Raw genomic sequence first — 17,710 nt, 5'->3', positions numbered from 1 at the left:
ATGAGTGTAAATAAACTTTTGACCAAAGCCGTATGTCCATTCCCTCTTTTAGACATACAAAATTATAACTAGGTCCCGTTTGCCCTGTTAAAGTTGAATTGTGTTTTTCTGCAACATCTACTGAATTCATGGTGTCACAGATTTCATTATCACAGAACGTACTGTAGCTGTGATCGACAATTACTACCTCAAAACTGAAACTTAGCAGACACAACCCCAAACACTCATTCATGTAAGCATATCAAATTAAACATCCCTGCATTAAGTGCTCAGAAACTGTGTTTAATAAACAGGTATGGCTGATTGTGTTAATGTATTTGTTTGTGCCTCTGATAGCAGGATGATTTATGGGGGATGGTTTTATTTACTTTTAGCTCTGGTAGTTTATAAATGGCAATGTGAGGCCTAACGTAGGAACAAATAACCATTGGAAGCCTATCCTATCTGGATTCAGGAGTTTTTGGAAGCATACCTTTGCAAATTAGGGTATAATAATGGAATTTGTATTAAACCTTCTCCAATACAAATCCTACTGAAAAACTAGGAGCTGTTGTCCTTTATGTTCAAGAAAATATCAAATAATTTCAGATCAAGATATTTATTCAGTGACGTCTTGTCACTGAGGGCATTTTCCCCATTGCAGAGGTGTGCAGTTTTGGGCAGCTCTTGGAGCCGAATGGGAAACCCGCCCCCAACCCTGTATATGAGGACAAGCCTTTATTATCTTAGGAATGGCATTTAATTTTTCTGCTTGAGAAAATATTGGGTTTCATCACAAGTGCTGCCAATTAGCTGCTGACAAGTTCAAGGAAAAAAAGCTAGTACTCAGTTGTCTTCAGTCACAGTATGGAATAAACAGTAGAAACGGCAAAAGGAAAAGAATTAAAGTTAATATTAATCTGAAAACAGAAATGGTCTTTTTAAAATTCTTAACTCTAAAAGACTTCAAGGTGCTGCAAAGGATCAGTTATTTGCTTTGTAACTAAAACTGCCGAGATTAGATCAGTAAGCACACTCAACTACCAATAGAGGAACTCATTTCACAGAACAGTCGGGCACTGACAGATTTCTGAAGCCCAAATTCGAGAGAAGCCATCAGCTTCAAACTCCAAGTCAGAGTTTGAGGCTTCAGTCTTGTATTCATTAAGGTAACTTTGACGAAACATCAACAAAATGGGTTCCTCAATAAACAACTAAAGCAGCATCAGTGATAACATAAACCTGCAGCAGGTTAGTTTTCATGCAACACAAAAGAAAATTGGTTTACGGAACAAAGAGCGAGAGAAGGGAGTAGATGTTGGGGAAGGGAGGGGGATCTGGGAATGCCACAAAGGAAAACAAGGCATCACAGATGGAGGATGGCAAGGACAAGGAGCACTTCCACCTTCAGGTTTTCCAGGTCTTTCTCGTATTTCAGCCGCAGAATGGTTACGTCGCCCTGCTCTTCGCGCCGTCTCATCTCTTCGGTCATGACTGAGACTTGGGTCACCAGCTCTTGGATGCGCTCTTTCAGGGTCAAGGCGTGATCCAAAGGTACGTTGTCATCTGCTTCATTCCTGCCTGCAGTTGCTAGATTCATCATGCTTCGCAGCTCTTCCATTTCCCGGTCAAACCTCTCCAGGAGACGACTCATCTCCCTCTCGTGCTGCTCCTTCAAGTTCTCCATACAGTTCGTCAGCGAGTCAATCTCTTTTACATTCTCTTCTGAACGGAGACGAAGTGTCTCGTTGGCTTTTGCTATTTCCTGCCTCAACTTATCAACTTCCTGCTCGTAGCCATCTTTGACTTCTCGTAGCTCTTTCCTGTGCTCGGCTATCATATCATGAAGCTCAATGGTTTTATCGACTGAATCAATGGATTCTCCTTCAATCTGAATCAGAGTTTGAGACCCTGGGGCAGCTTTCAAATACGCCTCAGATAGTTGACTTTGAAGATCTGCCAATTTGGACTGAAGCCCACTGGCAACTTCTCTTAATTTTGGACAATTTGGACAATTTATGCCAGGCATCTTTACTTCTTCCTCTTTTTTCTTTAGCCCTTTCTCATACTGGACATTGAGCCTAATAATCAAGTAAGATATGTATGCTTCTTTGAGAGATTCACGCAGATGTTCGGAAGATTGTGTTTGTTGGCCAAAGCTTGCTAATGCCAAAGAATGGAGTTTGTCATCTTTATCAAGCTTCAAACTGGAGGCAATCTGCTTAAATCTCTGCGACTTTTCCTCCAGAATTTCTTTTAACTGTTTAAGAATCAGAGCATTTGTTTCATTATCAAGCCAGCTATACATCGATCCCAAATCTGTCACTCTGTCACTTCCAACGTCTGCCTGCGAACAAATCCTCCTAATCAAGAGCATTAAGCTCTTCTCTGCCATCATCTGTTCTTCTACCCCTCTGTCACGGCTCTGTCCGTCTTCCTTTGATTTTGCTACAGTGGTGCCCAACAGTTGGCTCCAGAACTCTCCCTTTAACATGAATGACGCATCTTTTCCACTCGGGTAAAATGTCTCTTCCTCTGAAGAGGAAAATAAAGTGCTTTTTAATTCACCAAGCATACTCTCAACATCAACATCTACCTGTTCTAACATTTCCACAACCTGATTCATCGATGCAGACCTCATCTCAAACTCTTGTACTACTTTCATTAAAAGTCCTTTATCATCCACATGCTTCTCTTCTGCCTCAACAGATTCAGCATCCTTTTCATCTGTACTCATGCTCATTACCAACTTCTCTCTTAGCACCCTTATTTCATTTTCTGCTTCTTCTAGCTTCTCTCTGCTGACCTTCTCAATTTTCTGATTTAGTTCAACTAGTTGACTGTTCCTAGTTTCTAGTTCCATACAGCGCTGCTCTGTAGTCTGAAGGCTTGACTTGGTCTCAAATAACTTTGCTTCTGAGGCTTCAAGCAGCTCTTGGAGTTGCTCTTTCTCTGGGTTTAATTCGTCATCTTCATAATCTCCCTGGAAGCCCAGACCTTTCAGTGTGGCCTCTCTTAACTGTAGCTTCTTTTCAGTGTCTTTAAGGATGCTGCCAAGCTCCTCCAATGTAACGAGCGCTTCATGGAGCCTCAAGGACTTCTCATTCAACTCCCTCTCGTAATACTCCCTGTCTATGGCATTGGCTTGGTTTTCAGCCAGTTCAGCTTTTAGTCTTTTCAGCTCCTCCAAGACAAGGTGATGCTGTTTGCCACCTTGCTGGCTGATGAGTTCAGCTTTCAGTCTGTCTATCTCTCTGTCAGCCTCAGTCAGTTGATTTATTATCTCCTGACATCGCTGTTTCAATGCTCCATTTTCACTAGTTAAAAGTTCAATCCTCTGAGACAGCATTCCAATAGTTTCATCACTCGACTCTGAGTAGTTCTCAGTTTTGGACAGAAGACTGTAGGAGCCCTTTGGGCTTTCAAAACTTTGCTTGTGAACTTTCCCCACCATGTCCTCCATGGTTAGAAGACGAGCTTCATATTTGCGGATGCTCTCTCCAGCTCTAGCTAAACTCTTTTTTATGGTTTCATTTTCTAACTCCTGCTGGTGCTTCCAGGTCTCCAGCAGCTTCTGAAGTTGATGCTTCTCTGCTGTGTCTTGATTACAGCTATGTAATTTCAACACTTTCGCCAGCTCCTTTAGAGTCAGAGGATTGTCATGCGTTAAGTCCTCTAGTTCTTGAATAGCCTCTGTGGTGTCCTGGATTAAAAAGCTAACTGGTTTTTGGACAAGTTCAGGGGGAGGGCCTTCCAGGATGGATGTTTTGTGGGATTCAGAAAAGTAAGGGTCCTTGATGGGAAGGTGAGAAAGCGAGAGGCCAAGCTGTGCCTGCATATTGCGCTTTTTCAGCTCTTGCAGCTTCAGGAGCTCTTTGGTCTCCTGGTACTTCTTTGTTAAACTCTGCGCTTGAGAACTAACCAGTTCGGGCCTCTTCATCTGGGGCGTCACATCAGCCTCCAGACCCAAAGGTTGCTCCAGCTTGGAAAAGGGGACCAGACAGTTGGTTAACACACAGCAGGGGAGACACAAAGCTTGCTTATAATTTCCAGCGCTAACTACTAATTATTTCTCTTTAAATTATTATTATTAAATTAAAAAGTGACATTACATTAAGCATTCCCACATAACAATACCAAATTATGCAAATGAACAGATTCAAAACAAATCCAAAAATTTCTTTTGGTTTAAAGGTGTAAATTAAAAGCAACTGAAAGATTTAAATAGCTGGGGTTAGTTAATACCAATAGCATGCACATTTAATGGTTAAAGGTTACTTTAAGTGGTAAGTAATGCAATATTAGTTTCAGCTGAGTGGTTTATTCAAGGATAGAAAGGCATACCAGGTCCTACAAACACACATTTCACAGGTTTCACGTCCAAGTCTGAGAGGAGATAATGAAATGCATTATGCAGCTCAAATCTAATGCTTCAAACACCCTCCCAACTTGCTCAAAATAATTCACTGTCTAGAGTAAGAGCACTATACTTGAAATCTGCCAAAAACAAAATTATATATAATTTACATATATATGTATTTAAAACATCATTCAGCCTCACTCTGTAAGAACCCATCCATACATCAAAACACAGGCAAAGAAATCGACATCATACATTTATGTCAGTACACTTCTACATATAAAATTTGTTAAAAGAATAACAAATGGATGTCTTTATAGCAGTTAATAGAAGAATCTGATGTCCATGCAAATGAGTAGAATACAGGCCAAGAGGTTATTATTCCATGTCAAGACAAACATTTCAACAAGTGAAGCAATCGTGCCAGAGACTATGCAGGAAAATGTCACTCTAAACTCAAAGACAAAATTCTCTTCATGAATTCGGCAACAAACAACTGAAAAATGAATCAAAAAGAAAACAAGTTCTACTCAAGTTTCGCTTTTTCCATTTTCTATTGCTATAAATTGAATGATGAAGTCGAAATGCAAAAGAGAAAATTACAAGGAGAAAAAAAAAATGCCATCATTTCACTTCCGCTTTTCTAATTTTGATTTCATGTTCATCTTTTTGTATTGATTCTATGAGAAAAAACTCAAATACGGTAAATGTTTAAACACACTTCAACATTATTCTTATATTTGTGTCTGTTTATCACTTTTCACATGTAATTAACACTTACAGTGAAATAACACCTCTCCAGAAACTGCAAAACTACAGTCCTTTGGTCCAAAATCAAGAAAATTACTCAAATAACTCCTTGCATGAGTCCTGATAAAGTAAAAACCTACAACACAAAGCGAGCAGATTAACTAGTATAAGCCAATTTAGTAATGAAATCTTATCGTTTTCCACATGCAATGAAGTCATGCAAAGGCGTTTATCTGTAGCCACGTTGTAGCTTCGTCAGTTTGGTTGCGATTTTCTCTCGATAAAATACAACATGCAGAAAATGTTACGAAATGAAGTAGAAACCACTGCTCAGTTAAGAATGTACTGATCGAGTTTACAACAGGACTTCCCATAAGAGCAGAATAAAGGGACAACTCACCGGAGAGATGTAACCAGATCGGTCATCCTGCTCTCTCTCCAGAGCCATTCTCAGCTGGATCTCCAGCTCCTGTTTGTGCTTATTTGAGTCCAGGAGCTGCTTGTGACAGCTCTTCAACTGTGCCTTCAGGTCCTCAATCTGTAAAAACGGCAGGAAGAATATTAGAATATAAAATATATAATGTAGTGTGTGTATATATATATATATATATATATATATATATATATATATATATATATATATATATATATATATATCCATCCATCCATCCATCCTCTTCTGCTTATCCAATTCAGGGTCACAGGGGGGCTGGAGCCAATCCCAGCTGCCATAGAGTGAGAGGCAATTTTGAATCACCAATTATCATAACCTCACTAACTGCAGCAAACGCCCAGTTATTGGTGCTGTGGGAGAAGGCAGAGTACCCAGAGAGGAGGGAGGAGACCATGCCACCCCCCACAGAAAGGCCCTGACCATATGGTTATTTGAATAGGAGACTTAAAGACAACCTGAATAAATGCAAACACGCATTTTTACAATGATGACTTCATTTATTAAAGAAAAAGCTACGCAAATTTACTTGGCCCTATGTAGGAAAAGTGAATTCCCCCTAAACCTAATAACTGGTTGTGCTACCTGGGGCACCAAAAACTGCAACCAAGCATTTGCAAAAACTGCAATCAGTCTTTCACATCACTGGGGAAGAAATTTTGCCCACTCTCCTTCTTGTTTGAGGTCTTGCAAAAGCATCTCAATAGGATTTCAGTCTTTTTTGTTTTTGTTTTTAGAGCCCCACACCATCACACTACCACCACCGTGTTTGACTGTTGGTAAGATGCTGGCTTCATTGGATTCATCTTTCACTTGTTAAGCAAATACCTAAACTGTTACACTACAGAGTTATTATTCATGACTATGTTATACTGTATGCAGCAATCAATTCAATGGCAAGTTTAAATTTACTGAAGCTCTTAAACCGATTAAAACTAACCAAATAAAATCTAAAATGCATTTTCCCCCTGAAGCTTAAATACAGGCTTAGCTCTGTACTTGCTGACTGGATTCTTCACTTTGTATATTTGAATTTCACTCAAAACAACAGCAACAATCTAAATCAAACAAGGAAACATACCCCTTGCTTATAACTCTCCAGTAGCTGCTCCAGCTCTACAGTCTCTCTAGGTTGCACTGCGGTGGGCAGCGGCACCCTCCTTTCCTCCCGCATGGGCGTCTTCTCTACCTGTCGCCAGTGTTCTTCGATCACCTCCTCCACCATCTGCTGCCTCTCCAGAGATACGGGACCTAGCGAACCCGGAGGTTCGTCTCCCCTCTCATCGTCGGTCCTCCCTCCTTCTTTAACCGATGCAGGGTCTGAGCTTGTCACGTTCTCGTACCTCTTCCGTCTCTCCTCTCTTCTCCGACTGCGCTCGAGCTCCCCCATGTCTGCCTGGAGACTCTCGGCTTCCTGCGCCCGCTGTTGAGCCAGAGCCTGGGCTATGGGCCTGAACTCTGCCCAGTCAAATGTCTTAGAGCGGCCTTCTCGCCTGCGCTCGCGAGCTCGGCTCTTAATGACTCCAGAAGTGGCTTCTTTGTCTACAGATGAGGCCTCAGAAGAAGGAGAGTCCTGAGTGACATCTGGTCTGACGAGACCCTCTAAAGGAGAGAATGAGCCATGATCCTCGGTCGAGCTAAACGGCGAAAGAAAGCAAAGTAAGTTTCTGCTTTCCTGTTCTTTTTTCATCTCTAAACTTTGAAATCTATCTTTTAATGTATTAATATACATGAATATTACACGAAAGCATTGAGTTTCTTGATAACTGAGAAGCATGTTATAACTGTGACTTGTACCCACCTTGCCACATCAGGGGCAGTGGAGGGTCTGACATTCTTCATGACTGCCTGGATCCAGTTCCTACGTATGCCTGCTGTCATGGCAGACAGAGTGTGCACTCCTTCCTGCGTCTAAACATCAAAAAGCACAGTGAAGAACACACAGAGTGATGAGAAAGAGCGATATAGAGAAGAGATGTAGCAGCCAAAAAAATCCTGAATAGAAATCTCTCTTTATCGTAGCAGATTCATTAGCGCTTCTCTAGTAGCAAACCTGGAAAAGTAAGAAAACCCAAATAATCCCGCATCACTACAAATACAGTGATTTCTGTTTTTGTGCCTACAAACACAGCTGCAGCACGTTCATAGATGTCCAATGAACAACAGCAGTTCAGACTAAGTTATACACTTTCATTGTTTCGTTTTTACGTGCGCTGCTGCCATCGTTGATTGTTAAGTCAGAGTTGATGGAGCTTCCCCAACTTTCCAAGTTGGAAGCCTGACTTGAGGGGGCGTTCCAGTTAAAAAAAAAAAATTCCAACCAGGAAGTTGGAAATTCTGACTTAAAGTTGAACGCACCACGTGGAGACATCAGCTCATGGAGCTGTGTGGTTGCGTATAAGGAGTACTAGCAAAAGTGCCTGCAGCACTTTCCAAAGCCTTCATTCAGTATTTAGTGGCGACTCAAGGAAAATTAATATAAAACAGAGAGATGTTAGTAATGTGCGTGTGAGACAATATTCAGGGAACGTTTCTTGCAGATTGGAGGGTACATACACACTCTCTTACATTCTGAGTCACCAAGCAGTTTTTAAATTGGATCGGTGATTTTATGACTGCATTTATAGAATAAAGCAAACAGACAGCCTCACATTACTGTTCACACATAAGGGCTTAAGATGACCACTTGGTGGCCACTTTTTTTCAATGCCTTTGAAATAAAATAAAATGCATGAAATGAAAATGTTCTTCTTGTTTAAACTAAATACTGAGTGACAAAAAACACCCAGATGATGAGACAATATGACATTTTACTGTGGATATCGAGTGGAAAATCTGGCATTTACCCCAGAAGACGAGCAAAATTACATGTTAAGTATTGCTAATGGTTAAGTGCAACAAAATCTAGAATCAAACACACGAACTGTTACAATGTCATCACACTGAAAGATTTTTCCTTGAGCAGAAAGGTTTGAGACAAAACAAGCAAAGCCTCTTACATGAATCTGAAAGCCATAGTTTCGCTGAGCCTGGTATTCAGTTACATTGTAGCAGGTGGACAGGTCAATCTCACCATCCAGGTCAGAGGCCTGAGTTACACAGAAACAAAGACGCATTTTAAAGGTAGAAGGAAATAAAAACACAAGGTGTGAAAGAGAACAAATAAGCCCACCTCCTCTGCAATTGAATCCTTGTAGTATCTCAGGCTGTGATCAGTCAGCACAAACCAGTACTTCTTCCACTTGAGAAAAAAATTTACAGTTTAAAAACAGAGCTGTGTAATACAGCAAGGTAGCATAGCAAGTCACATATCGAGTGTCCACACAGTCCTATGTGTCAGTGTAGAGTTTGTCTCTTTATATATCTTATAAACAGTATTTTAAAGCTTCCTAGCACCACCCTCGTCTTTCAAGTCCATTGAAGATGGAACATCAAAGTGTGGCCACAGGTGTGTAAAGGCCATCGAACGCTACAGACAGACAGTGACTCAGGTTTTTGAACTCTTGAAGACTCCAGCAATCATTTTCATTTAGCTTTCAATGGTTAATACCATTTTCAGTTTCCTCTTTACGTTTCTCCTAATTAGCTAATAAAAATGGTACCTGGCCTTGCTCGTCAAGTTTCACCATCCAGCCTTTCTTGAAGTTCAGCAAGTCCGGCTAAAAAATACAGAAATAAATCGATAAAGAGAGGATACAGATTCTAAGAAAACGTCACAAAGCAACATGTTTTTCATTCATTGTTCTTTATTAATGTGTTGCAGCAGCAAACTACCACCACCCATCTTCATTTTAAAAGAAAGCATCAATAAGGACTTCAACTTTTCTCACAAACAGCGCCTAAATAAAACGAGAGGTAATGCAGTGGCAGTGTGTCAAATTCAAGTTCAATACCTCACTGCTAGCATTCAAAAATCAGCAGCAGCTAAAACACATGCTCACTCAGTCGGCTGCAGGGAGAAGTTGACCCTGCCAGCGGATCAGACAAGGATGAGGATGTAAATGTGGACCGCTGACTGGGGCCAACTTCTGCCACATGTGTTGCAGGGCTGTGCTGCCCACAGAACCCAAGTGCTCAGCCTGACACACACACACACACACACACACAGACACGCACACGTGAACAGTGACCACAGGAAGCAGTAGGAAGTTGTGACGGGCTCATACACACTCAGACATAGTCTCTTTTTTCCATCTTAGATCTAGCAGAATGAATTCACGCAGCATAACAAACTGCACACAGAGAGAGCAGGATGAGAAGAATAACCTGGAGAGCAGGGGGAGAGCAGGGGGCTGCGCCGCGCCCTGCAGCACGGGGGTTACAGCACCCTTGCACCACCACAACAAGGCCAAAGGAACATTAGGAAAGAAATCACACATTGATAAAGTTTGTCAGAGGTCACAGTTGGTTTGTATCAGATATTCCATTTAAAGTCAATCTTATTTCCATCAGACTATGGCTGATGATCAATATAAAGTCAACAGAACTTGTTCCAACCTTATTTTACCAGAAAAAGGCCGATGATAATGGATTTAGCGCTACGTCGTGAGCAGCAGCACATGTGCTAATGTTGGGCCTGCTGTAGTTTTACAAACCAACACATTAGGAGCATGAGTGAAATAAACAACAACATGACAAAACCAAATGCTAACGCTCCCATCAAAGCAGCCCTCGGCTCAAAAGACGACAGTGTTGAAAAAAAGGTAAGTGGAATTCAGTAATGTGGAGAGATTTTACATATTTAAAGTCAGAAGAAGGATCTGAAACAGTGCTGTCCTTGCACAGTTGCCCGTTTACCTGCACAATAAACTGCAAGGACAGTTACTTTCTCCTGTAAAATGCTGCAGAAGGTTTTACAGGAGAAAGGTTGGATCTGAACAGCTGACTGAAGTCAGAGAAAGTTGATTCTGTTCATCTGAACGTACCATTATCTACTGGAGAAACATTTCACCACTCATCCAAGTGACTTCTTCAGTCTTCTGAAGAAACTTTATAGAAATTGTGATTTTAATCATAGACAGAAAGCAAAAAATTATTACATATTATGTTATATATTGATAGAATGAAAAAATATAAATAAAAAATCTGAACTGTGTATTAGACTGAGCCATACAGAAGAGGATTAGAGCCATTGGAAGAGGAGGGGGGGAGACCAAAATACAAATTGAGGACTTCTTTTGGACTTTTTTGAAATCTGACAATAATCTCAGAATTGTGGTTAAAAAAATAATAATAAAAAAATACTGGCCCTAATCCTCTCCCATAGTTCCAAGAGGCAAACTCTAGGGCTGAAAAATAAGTCTGCTTAAAAAATAAAAATAAAACTGCCAGTTCCTTTAAAGGTCACTTAAGATTTGCTCCAAAAACAGGTCAGTCCCCATAGACTGTCATTACATACACCATTTAGTTGGACTTTTGGGGTATTAAAAAAAAAAAAAAAAAGATATTTTTATTTGGTAAGATTTAAAATTAGGGGCAGGGCTAGTTTGACTACTAGTGATGCTAGTACAGCAAGCGGACAGCTATGGGCTAAGCCTCATATGTTGCTTGGTATTAACTAGCTATGTCTATGTGTTGAACATCTGCAGTTTAGCTAAAAAAGACTGCTAGCTGACAACTGAGCGTGTCATGCTCTCATTGAACACTCATCCAAATAGGATACCCAAGATAAGTGTAGCCAAATGCTGACATTTAACCTCCAATGTGGGATCTAGAAACCAGCGGGTATCTTTACGGTGGCTTTGTGCTTCTTTTATTTACAGTGTACTCTAAATGCTCAGTTTCTGACATTTCCCCCCACTTAGATCTAAATGATGCCAAAGAAAGGGAGCATCCTTCATACGGTCACTTCAGGCATACAGTGCTGGTTGTGTGCTCCATCAACCTGTTATTCAAACCTACTGTTTGTGAAGGAATGAGCAGAAAGTTTTAGATAGTGGCTGGAACTGAGGGGCTTCACAAGACCCAGTAATAAAAATCAAAGAACTATTTTGAGCTGTGAGACTACTTGTAGTGCAAAAAGAGTAATATCAAGGTGGAAAAGAACAACAAACCCGTAACGCTCCACTTGCACCATCAGTGTTAATACCCCCACTAAATCTGTCTATAGAATGTTTTCTGTGGCATACTGTTGAGTGATGTCTGCTGAGAGTTTGCTCAATGTTTAATTCTCCTAACTGTGTTACCTAAGCGAATCACGCCTCTTAGGCTCGAACAACAACAAGCCAGCGATCTCTCTCTGCTCGGCTGAAGCCCTGGCACTGCGGCTGACCTCTGATCCTCCGGCTTAACAGAACAAGAGCAGCTTTGTTTACGAGGCCACAGACAGAACGCACTGACCTTTCAGTCCTGGAGCGTTCAGGCCTGAAAATTATTAGGACAAACTTTGAACCTGCTCCTTTATTCATCACCCTATTGAACCATATTCATTACTGGTTCACCGCGGCTTTTAGCAGCAGCATGGCGTGGCTTTAGCAGAGATTACAAAACAGTGAAATAAGACACTTTACTATTTATGGATTAAATATTAATATTAATATTCAACTCCCACTTCAGCCAAACAGTCCTGATAAACTTACTGTTTGCTACCTGCACAAGCGTCAAGCAAGCTTAAAACTACCTTTGCTAAGTTGTTGAAGACAAAACAAGAGTCAAAGTAATAAACTGGATTTAGATGCGATGTGTGGAAATGTGAAACTTCATGCGTACTCTTAGTTACTGTATATGACAGTTTTCATGTTGTTCTCCAGCTTAACTATATTTTAAGTAAATTAATAAATATCTTAACATATTTATTAATATCTAATCTTTATTTAGATATTGAATAATATCTTTAATATTAAAGTTGATTCATTTTTAGGCAAAGGTTTTCCCTAAAAATAATTCAAGATTAAAGAGGACTTATTGCTACCATTTCCTGCTCCATATTTTGTATTCATGGATTTGTAGCGTTTTATGATTCACAGTGTAAAACATAGATAAAGATTCATTTAATGAGCCTTGGTTCTTCCCCTCAGTTCACACTGACTGAAACAAGTAGTGCTTTTCCAGCAGTACCTACTCGGCAGGGGGTTCCAAGCAATCTGAGGTGATCCGAGAATGTGACGTTGTCAGACTGCTGACTGAACGGCTAGTCAGCAGCTTCATTCGATGAGTCATGAGAGCATCCCCTTCACGAAAATCTAAAACTGTCATTTTTGAAACCAGCAACTCGGAAAATGGAAGAAAAACAAACAACAACACGGGTGTCCCCGAGTCTGACAAAAAGCCACAGACCGAGCAACACATATACCATCGCATACAAATGACGTCGTGTGATGTTTGACCGGGTTGCTATAACTACTCCACTTAGTTAAGTGTTACTTGATGTAATGAAAAACAAGCTGTAATGAGTTGTGATGCGTCAGCTTGCGTTAAGCCAATCTGAAAAGGTACTCACAGGGTTTACTTGCGCTGACATGGTTAAGCTGTACATACTCTGATTTTACCATGTTTAACATGAGCATCCACCCACTGTCAAAGTATACGAGGAGGGAAAGTGTTTGTTTTTTTTAAAGGAAACCTACCAGAGTCCCTATAAACGGGGCTCTTTTAGCCCAGTGAAACGTCCCTATGAGTGGCTTTAAATGTAAAGCCAACATTGTTCAATGAATATAAACAAATTTTTCAATCATCTTATTTATTCATTAAAAATCACAAACAGTTTTTTAGGTAACTAATGTGTGAGACAAGCGTATAACACAACAAACGAATAATGATGTAACGCGGGATGACGAACTAACAATTCCCATCAACATGCTGAGCAAACAACAGCAGCTGACTTCTTATCATCTCCGCTGCTGCAGTGACTCTTGCCAATTAGTGAGTAAGGCTGGAAAACAAACTGCTCACTTTGAGAGGTCAATTCTCCGACAGGAACACTTGGAGTTTTAGCATGATCGCAGACTTTACAAAAACAAGAGAACACTCACCGTCATGACTGACTCAGTGGTCCTCCGGTCCAACGACTTGGCTCTTCTCAGAGGGGGCAGGGTAGAGGGAAAGTCCAGACCCTGACCCACGTCTTGCCTCTGTTCCTAAACAACACACGCATATAAACACCCTTAAAGAAGCTCTCAGCAACTTCCAAGAAACTACTGTCACTACTGACACCCACAGCCATTTAGTGAACTACAGTCAGCATTCCCATGCTCAACATCAACAATACAAGTGATGAGTAATTTATAACACTTTGCACTGCATCCTTCACATAGAAAACAGTCCATAGTACAGACGAAAAAAGGAAGCATAGATGCATGTTTGAGTTTTCTGTGAGATTTGTGTAAATTGGCTCTACCAGAATGTTTGCATAATAGTGCAAGTAATAAGTAGCGGGCAAATGTTTTTATAGAAAACACACAGAACAGGCAAGAATCACTGACCCATTCTTTTGTAATCAGGTCTGTTTGAGTGGGTATTAATGAGCTGTGGAGAAATCTCATGACAAACACTACTTTGTTGAGCCCATGTGTTTTATGAGGCTGAATTCGGCACTGAATCAAAGAGGCTGAAAACAAAAATACACACTGTTAGCATGAGGCTAAATGCGTCAGCTGGAAATGTGTGCATTGTTTCAACGCAACAATAAGGAGAACAGAGCGTTTGTGTGCAGTAAGAGACACACAAGCAGTCTTGGCTGCTTTATTTGCGTACGTGTACGCAATATTTTTATGGTGAAACAGATCCAGGGCCAAGTGGTGTCCGAGTGGGGACTCTGTGTCGGGTCACTGTCTTGCTAAACTCAGGCCCGAGTTGCTCAAACTTAGCGCAAGGGGCTAGGGTGGGAAAGGAAAATGTAATCACCAGGGGAATCCCACCACAGAGTGGAAACTGGAAATGAATACAGCAACCCCTGCTGACCTCTGACCTACAAGCAAAACAAAGACAGGACAGAGAGAGGGAGAGGACGGAGGGAAGAGGGTGAGGATAAGGGAAAAGAAAGAGGAGGAGCGGTGGGATAGCAGCGGGGCAGAGGGGGAACCAAAACTTGTCCTGGTGCTGAGAACACATCTGGCTTTCCATGTGATGTTGTTGAAAATCACTTTTTACACATATCTATTGTGAACTGCAGCACAATATTGGCACTGTTGGACTGAACACACCCACACTCACACACGTTACCTCTCTCTGGAAGCGTCTGTGTTCACTTCGGCCTTGTCTGACTCTGCTTCTCCCCGACTCCTCCACCTCCATTTTTTCTGGATTCTCCAACTCCAAGGCCTCCAACTTCTCGATAACACCGGAGCGACTGCAAACAAATGCACACTTTGGTTAAACATGTAAGGCATTCAGTTTCTATAAATCGTCATGAATGGTAATGACACTGAAAGGCTCTCAACTGGCATGTTGACCTAACTTGTACTGTGTTAAAAAAAAACCGTTCAAGACGCTGGAATTGGGAATGAGTTAACTGGAAGAAAATTAGAGATTTTCTTCTACAGCAGCCTGACAAACATTTAGTCACTAATCAGATCAGTTGTCCTAGCTCTGGGATCATCTGCTTGTTTCTGTTCTTACAGTCTTGATGATCACAATGGACTTGTGCTGTTAAGACTGGTTGATTTACAGTACTGACTAACTCATAATAGAGTATAAATCTACAGGTCTGCTTAAAGCAACCTGTAGCATTATAGTACAAATGGATTCCTAATTCAAAAGTGCTGGGCCTCTCTGTGTGGAGACCACATGTTTGCAAAATTACCCCCCAAAAAAGCGTCATTCTCCAAATACTTAAAACCCTGGGAACTTTTTCCCTTTGGCACTGATCATCGGTGCCAGATACTGGAAGCAGAAACTTGCTTATATTTCTGACCCTGCAGTCAAACAGCAGGTAAAGTTGTTGATGCGTTTAGAAAGCTTTTGCTGCTGCAGGATTAAAGTCATTATGGGTTAATCTTCAGGTCTGTGACACTGTAGCAGCAGGTTTTTAAGTCACGCCTCCTAAGGGGAAATGAAAGCTTGCTCTGCCAGTGCTGTCAAGAAATGTTTCTTTGGGCGAAGGAAAAAAAAAATGCAAATACTTCAAATGTAAATGTAAAGAGTTGAGATGTTCCCAGTAAATAGTCATGGGTCTTTGATGTAGTGGACAGGCTGATCATCTGCAACAGATTACGCTAAAGAAACTCATTCCCAGAACAATCTCTCAAGGGTAAAATGAGTGCTGGATCACAGATCTGAGAACAGCCTACGCTCGCTCAAGTCCATCTGCAACCTTCCTCAGTCTGTGACACACAACACCGCCTGCTCTGACACATTCCCACACAGGCCTTTTGTTCAATAACAGAAATCTGCATTACAGAGAGGAAGAGGGCAAGAAGCAGTGGGAAATATTATATTACTCTTTTGCTTAAATGCTGCCCTTATTTGGGGACACTTCTGCTACAGTCGCTGCCCTTAAAAGGGAATAAAGCAGAGGGGAGGAGGATGAGGACAGTGTGGAGGCCACCGTTTGCCCCAGTCAGGCTCACATGAAGTTGTCAGAAATACACATCAGATGAGGAACAGACAAGGACCAGGAGTGCACATGCACTTTCTGGCTAAGTGCTGTTGCTTCTGTTACTTCATTTCAGTTAGGAAAAAGAAAAGCACCACTTGGCACGTGCTGTCTTTTTAAAGGGAATTTCCTTGAACTTTAAAATATTATTCAAATTAAAACCAAATGACTGAATGTGAAACGGGGCGAAATGACAAAGGTTCATCTGTTAGACAGGCAGGCCTGGACCATGTAAGCCCATCATGCAAGGACAAAAGCTCGTGCCTTTTGATAAACCTGCATGAGGTAGCCAGTGTGAATGATGGAGACTCAAAACTAGCAGAAAACTAACACAGTAGTGCCATGCTGCCAACACTGGGCCATGCAGTCAGCTGTAGAAAACCCTTTATGATCCTTCCACAAGTTTACCTTGTTGCGACATCTACTTCTAGATGGATCTTGCTGACCAGAGGCTTTGCTTCGATCATCTCATCCTGAGCTGAACTAACAAACTCGGCAGTGAATAAGTATGAACTTTCAGGAAAGGGATTTCAGTCGTAACGGGATTTAATGACATTTCTCAGTCAGGGACCACATCTTCGAGTTGTTGTGTCTATTTTCCATCCTTGGCCCCACACTGCAATGTCAAAAAATATAAAGCTGGCTGCTGTTGCTATGCAGATGCCTGCTGTGTTAATGTGCCATTTACATAATGGCACATTAACATTGGTAAGTGTTGGAAAGCGGCTCCTAGGCTGCTCCCCTGGTTGCTGTACAGACAGATGTGTGTTCACTTGAACATGAACTGGTTCAGGACACTAATAATGTTCAAGGGCCACTTTCCTCCACCTCCTTTTCCCTTTGGGCCTGGCAGGCATGGAGCTATCTGAATGGCACAGGAAGCTGGCTCTGGGAGGAAAAAGATGACCCCGCTACCCCTGTAACAACCTCACCTACTAGGTTTGTTTGAAGTGTTGCCCTCACTGGTGTCTGTGTGTGCGAGAGAGACCTTTCACAAACATAACCAGTCGTGGAGAGTCAGATTGCTGAACGGAAAGTACAAAACCTGCACTGTGTGCTTTTTTAAAAGGAGGAAAAAGTTGAAAGGCAGGGGTGATTGTTAAGGAACACATTTTCCCATAAAAACACGGGTAAAAAACTGATGCTATCCAATATAACGCAGAGAGCTGAGATTCTAAGAAAGCATTCCACTGACCTGGTTCATCAGGTTTAATCAGATGCTGATTAAACTGCTAGTTCGCAGCAGGATCTTATCACCTTTGCTTATCAACATGCTACCTGCATGCTCACATGTAGTACTTTTTTTCAATCAAGTCCATCTGAGCACAAAAAATACAACTAAGACAGAGCTAGAGTTCATAGTTTGTGTATTATATTTAAATGTCTGTGGACAAATGACAACGCTGTGTGACTTAACCTAATCGTGATCAACTCCCAGAGAGCTTTATTGACAGTCAGGGTGGCTATCGACCGTAGCTACAACCTAGAAGAGGTAGTGTAATTTATTTTCTGAGATATTGGGAAGATGAGACAAGATGGATCCAAAAGACGGCACAATAACTGTACAAGGCTGCACAATTCACCATTTCCACTGATCAGTCTGACTGAATTTGTGACAAAATCAGTCAGATTGCATTAA

The 17,710-nt window shown here is 41.3% G+C and overlaps 1 protein-coding gene across 3 annotated transcripts in view; it reads right to left on the bottom strand.

Moving 5' to 3' along the window:
- Window positions 1–17,710, bottom strand: part of mpripb (myosin phosphatase Rho interacting protein b) — a 45,052-nt gene that overhangs the window by 8,178 nt on the left and 19,164 nt on the right. Inside the window, exons 8-16 of one of the 3 annotated variants that reach the window (XM_085465496.1) lie at window positions 14,700–14,826; window positions 13,511–13,615; window positions 9,143–9,199; window positions 8,713–8,781; window positions 8,540–8,629; window positions 7,342–7,451; window positions 6,622–7,177; window positions 5,490–5,627; window positions 1,385–3,961 (exon numbers count right to left, since the gene is read on the bottom strand). In XM_085465496.1, coding sequence (XP_085321622.1) covers window positions 1,385–3,961; window positions 5,490–5,627; window positions 6,622–7,177; window positions 7,342–7,451; window positions 8,540–8,629; window positions 8,713–8,781; window positions 9,143–9,199; window positions 13,511–13,615; window positions 14,700–14,826 — 3,829 coding nt within the window. The remainder of the gene's footprint in view (window positions 1–1,384; window positions 3,962–5,489; window positions 5,628–6,621; window positions 7,178–7,341; window positions 7,452–8,539; window positions 8,630–8,712; window positions 8,782–9,142; window positions 9,200–13,510; window positions 13,616–14,699; window positions 14,827–17,710) is intronic. The other 2 variants (XM_085465497.1, XM_085465498.1) reach the window with 2 other exon arrangements.

The sequence above is a fragment of the Copadichromis virginalis genome, linkage group LG8 (assembly GCF_057382275.1).
Source record: "Copadichromis virginalis isolate Kocher_CV1m ecotype Utaka linkage group LG8, C_Virginalis_male_GT1.1, whole genome shotgun sequence".
Lineage (NCBI taxonomy): Eukaryota > Metazoa > Chordata > Actinopteri > Cichliformes > Cichlidae > Copadichromis > Copadichromis virginalis.
Note: the sequence above shows the minus strand (reverse complement) of the source record. Positions and strands in the feature narration are given on the sequence as shown.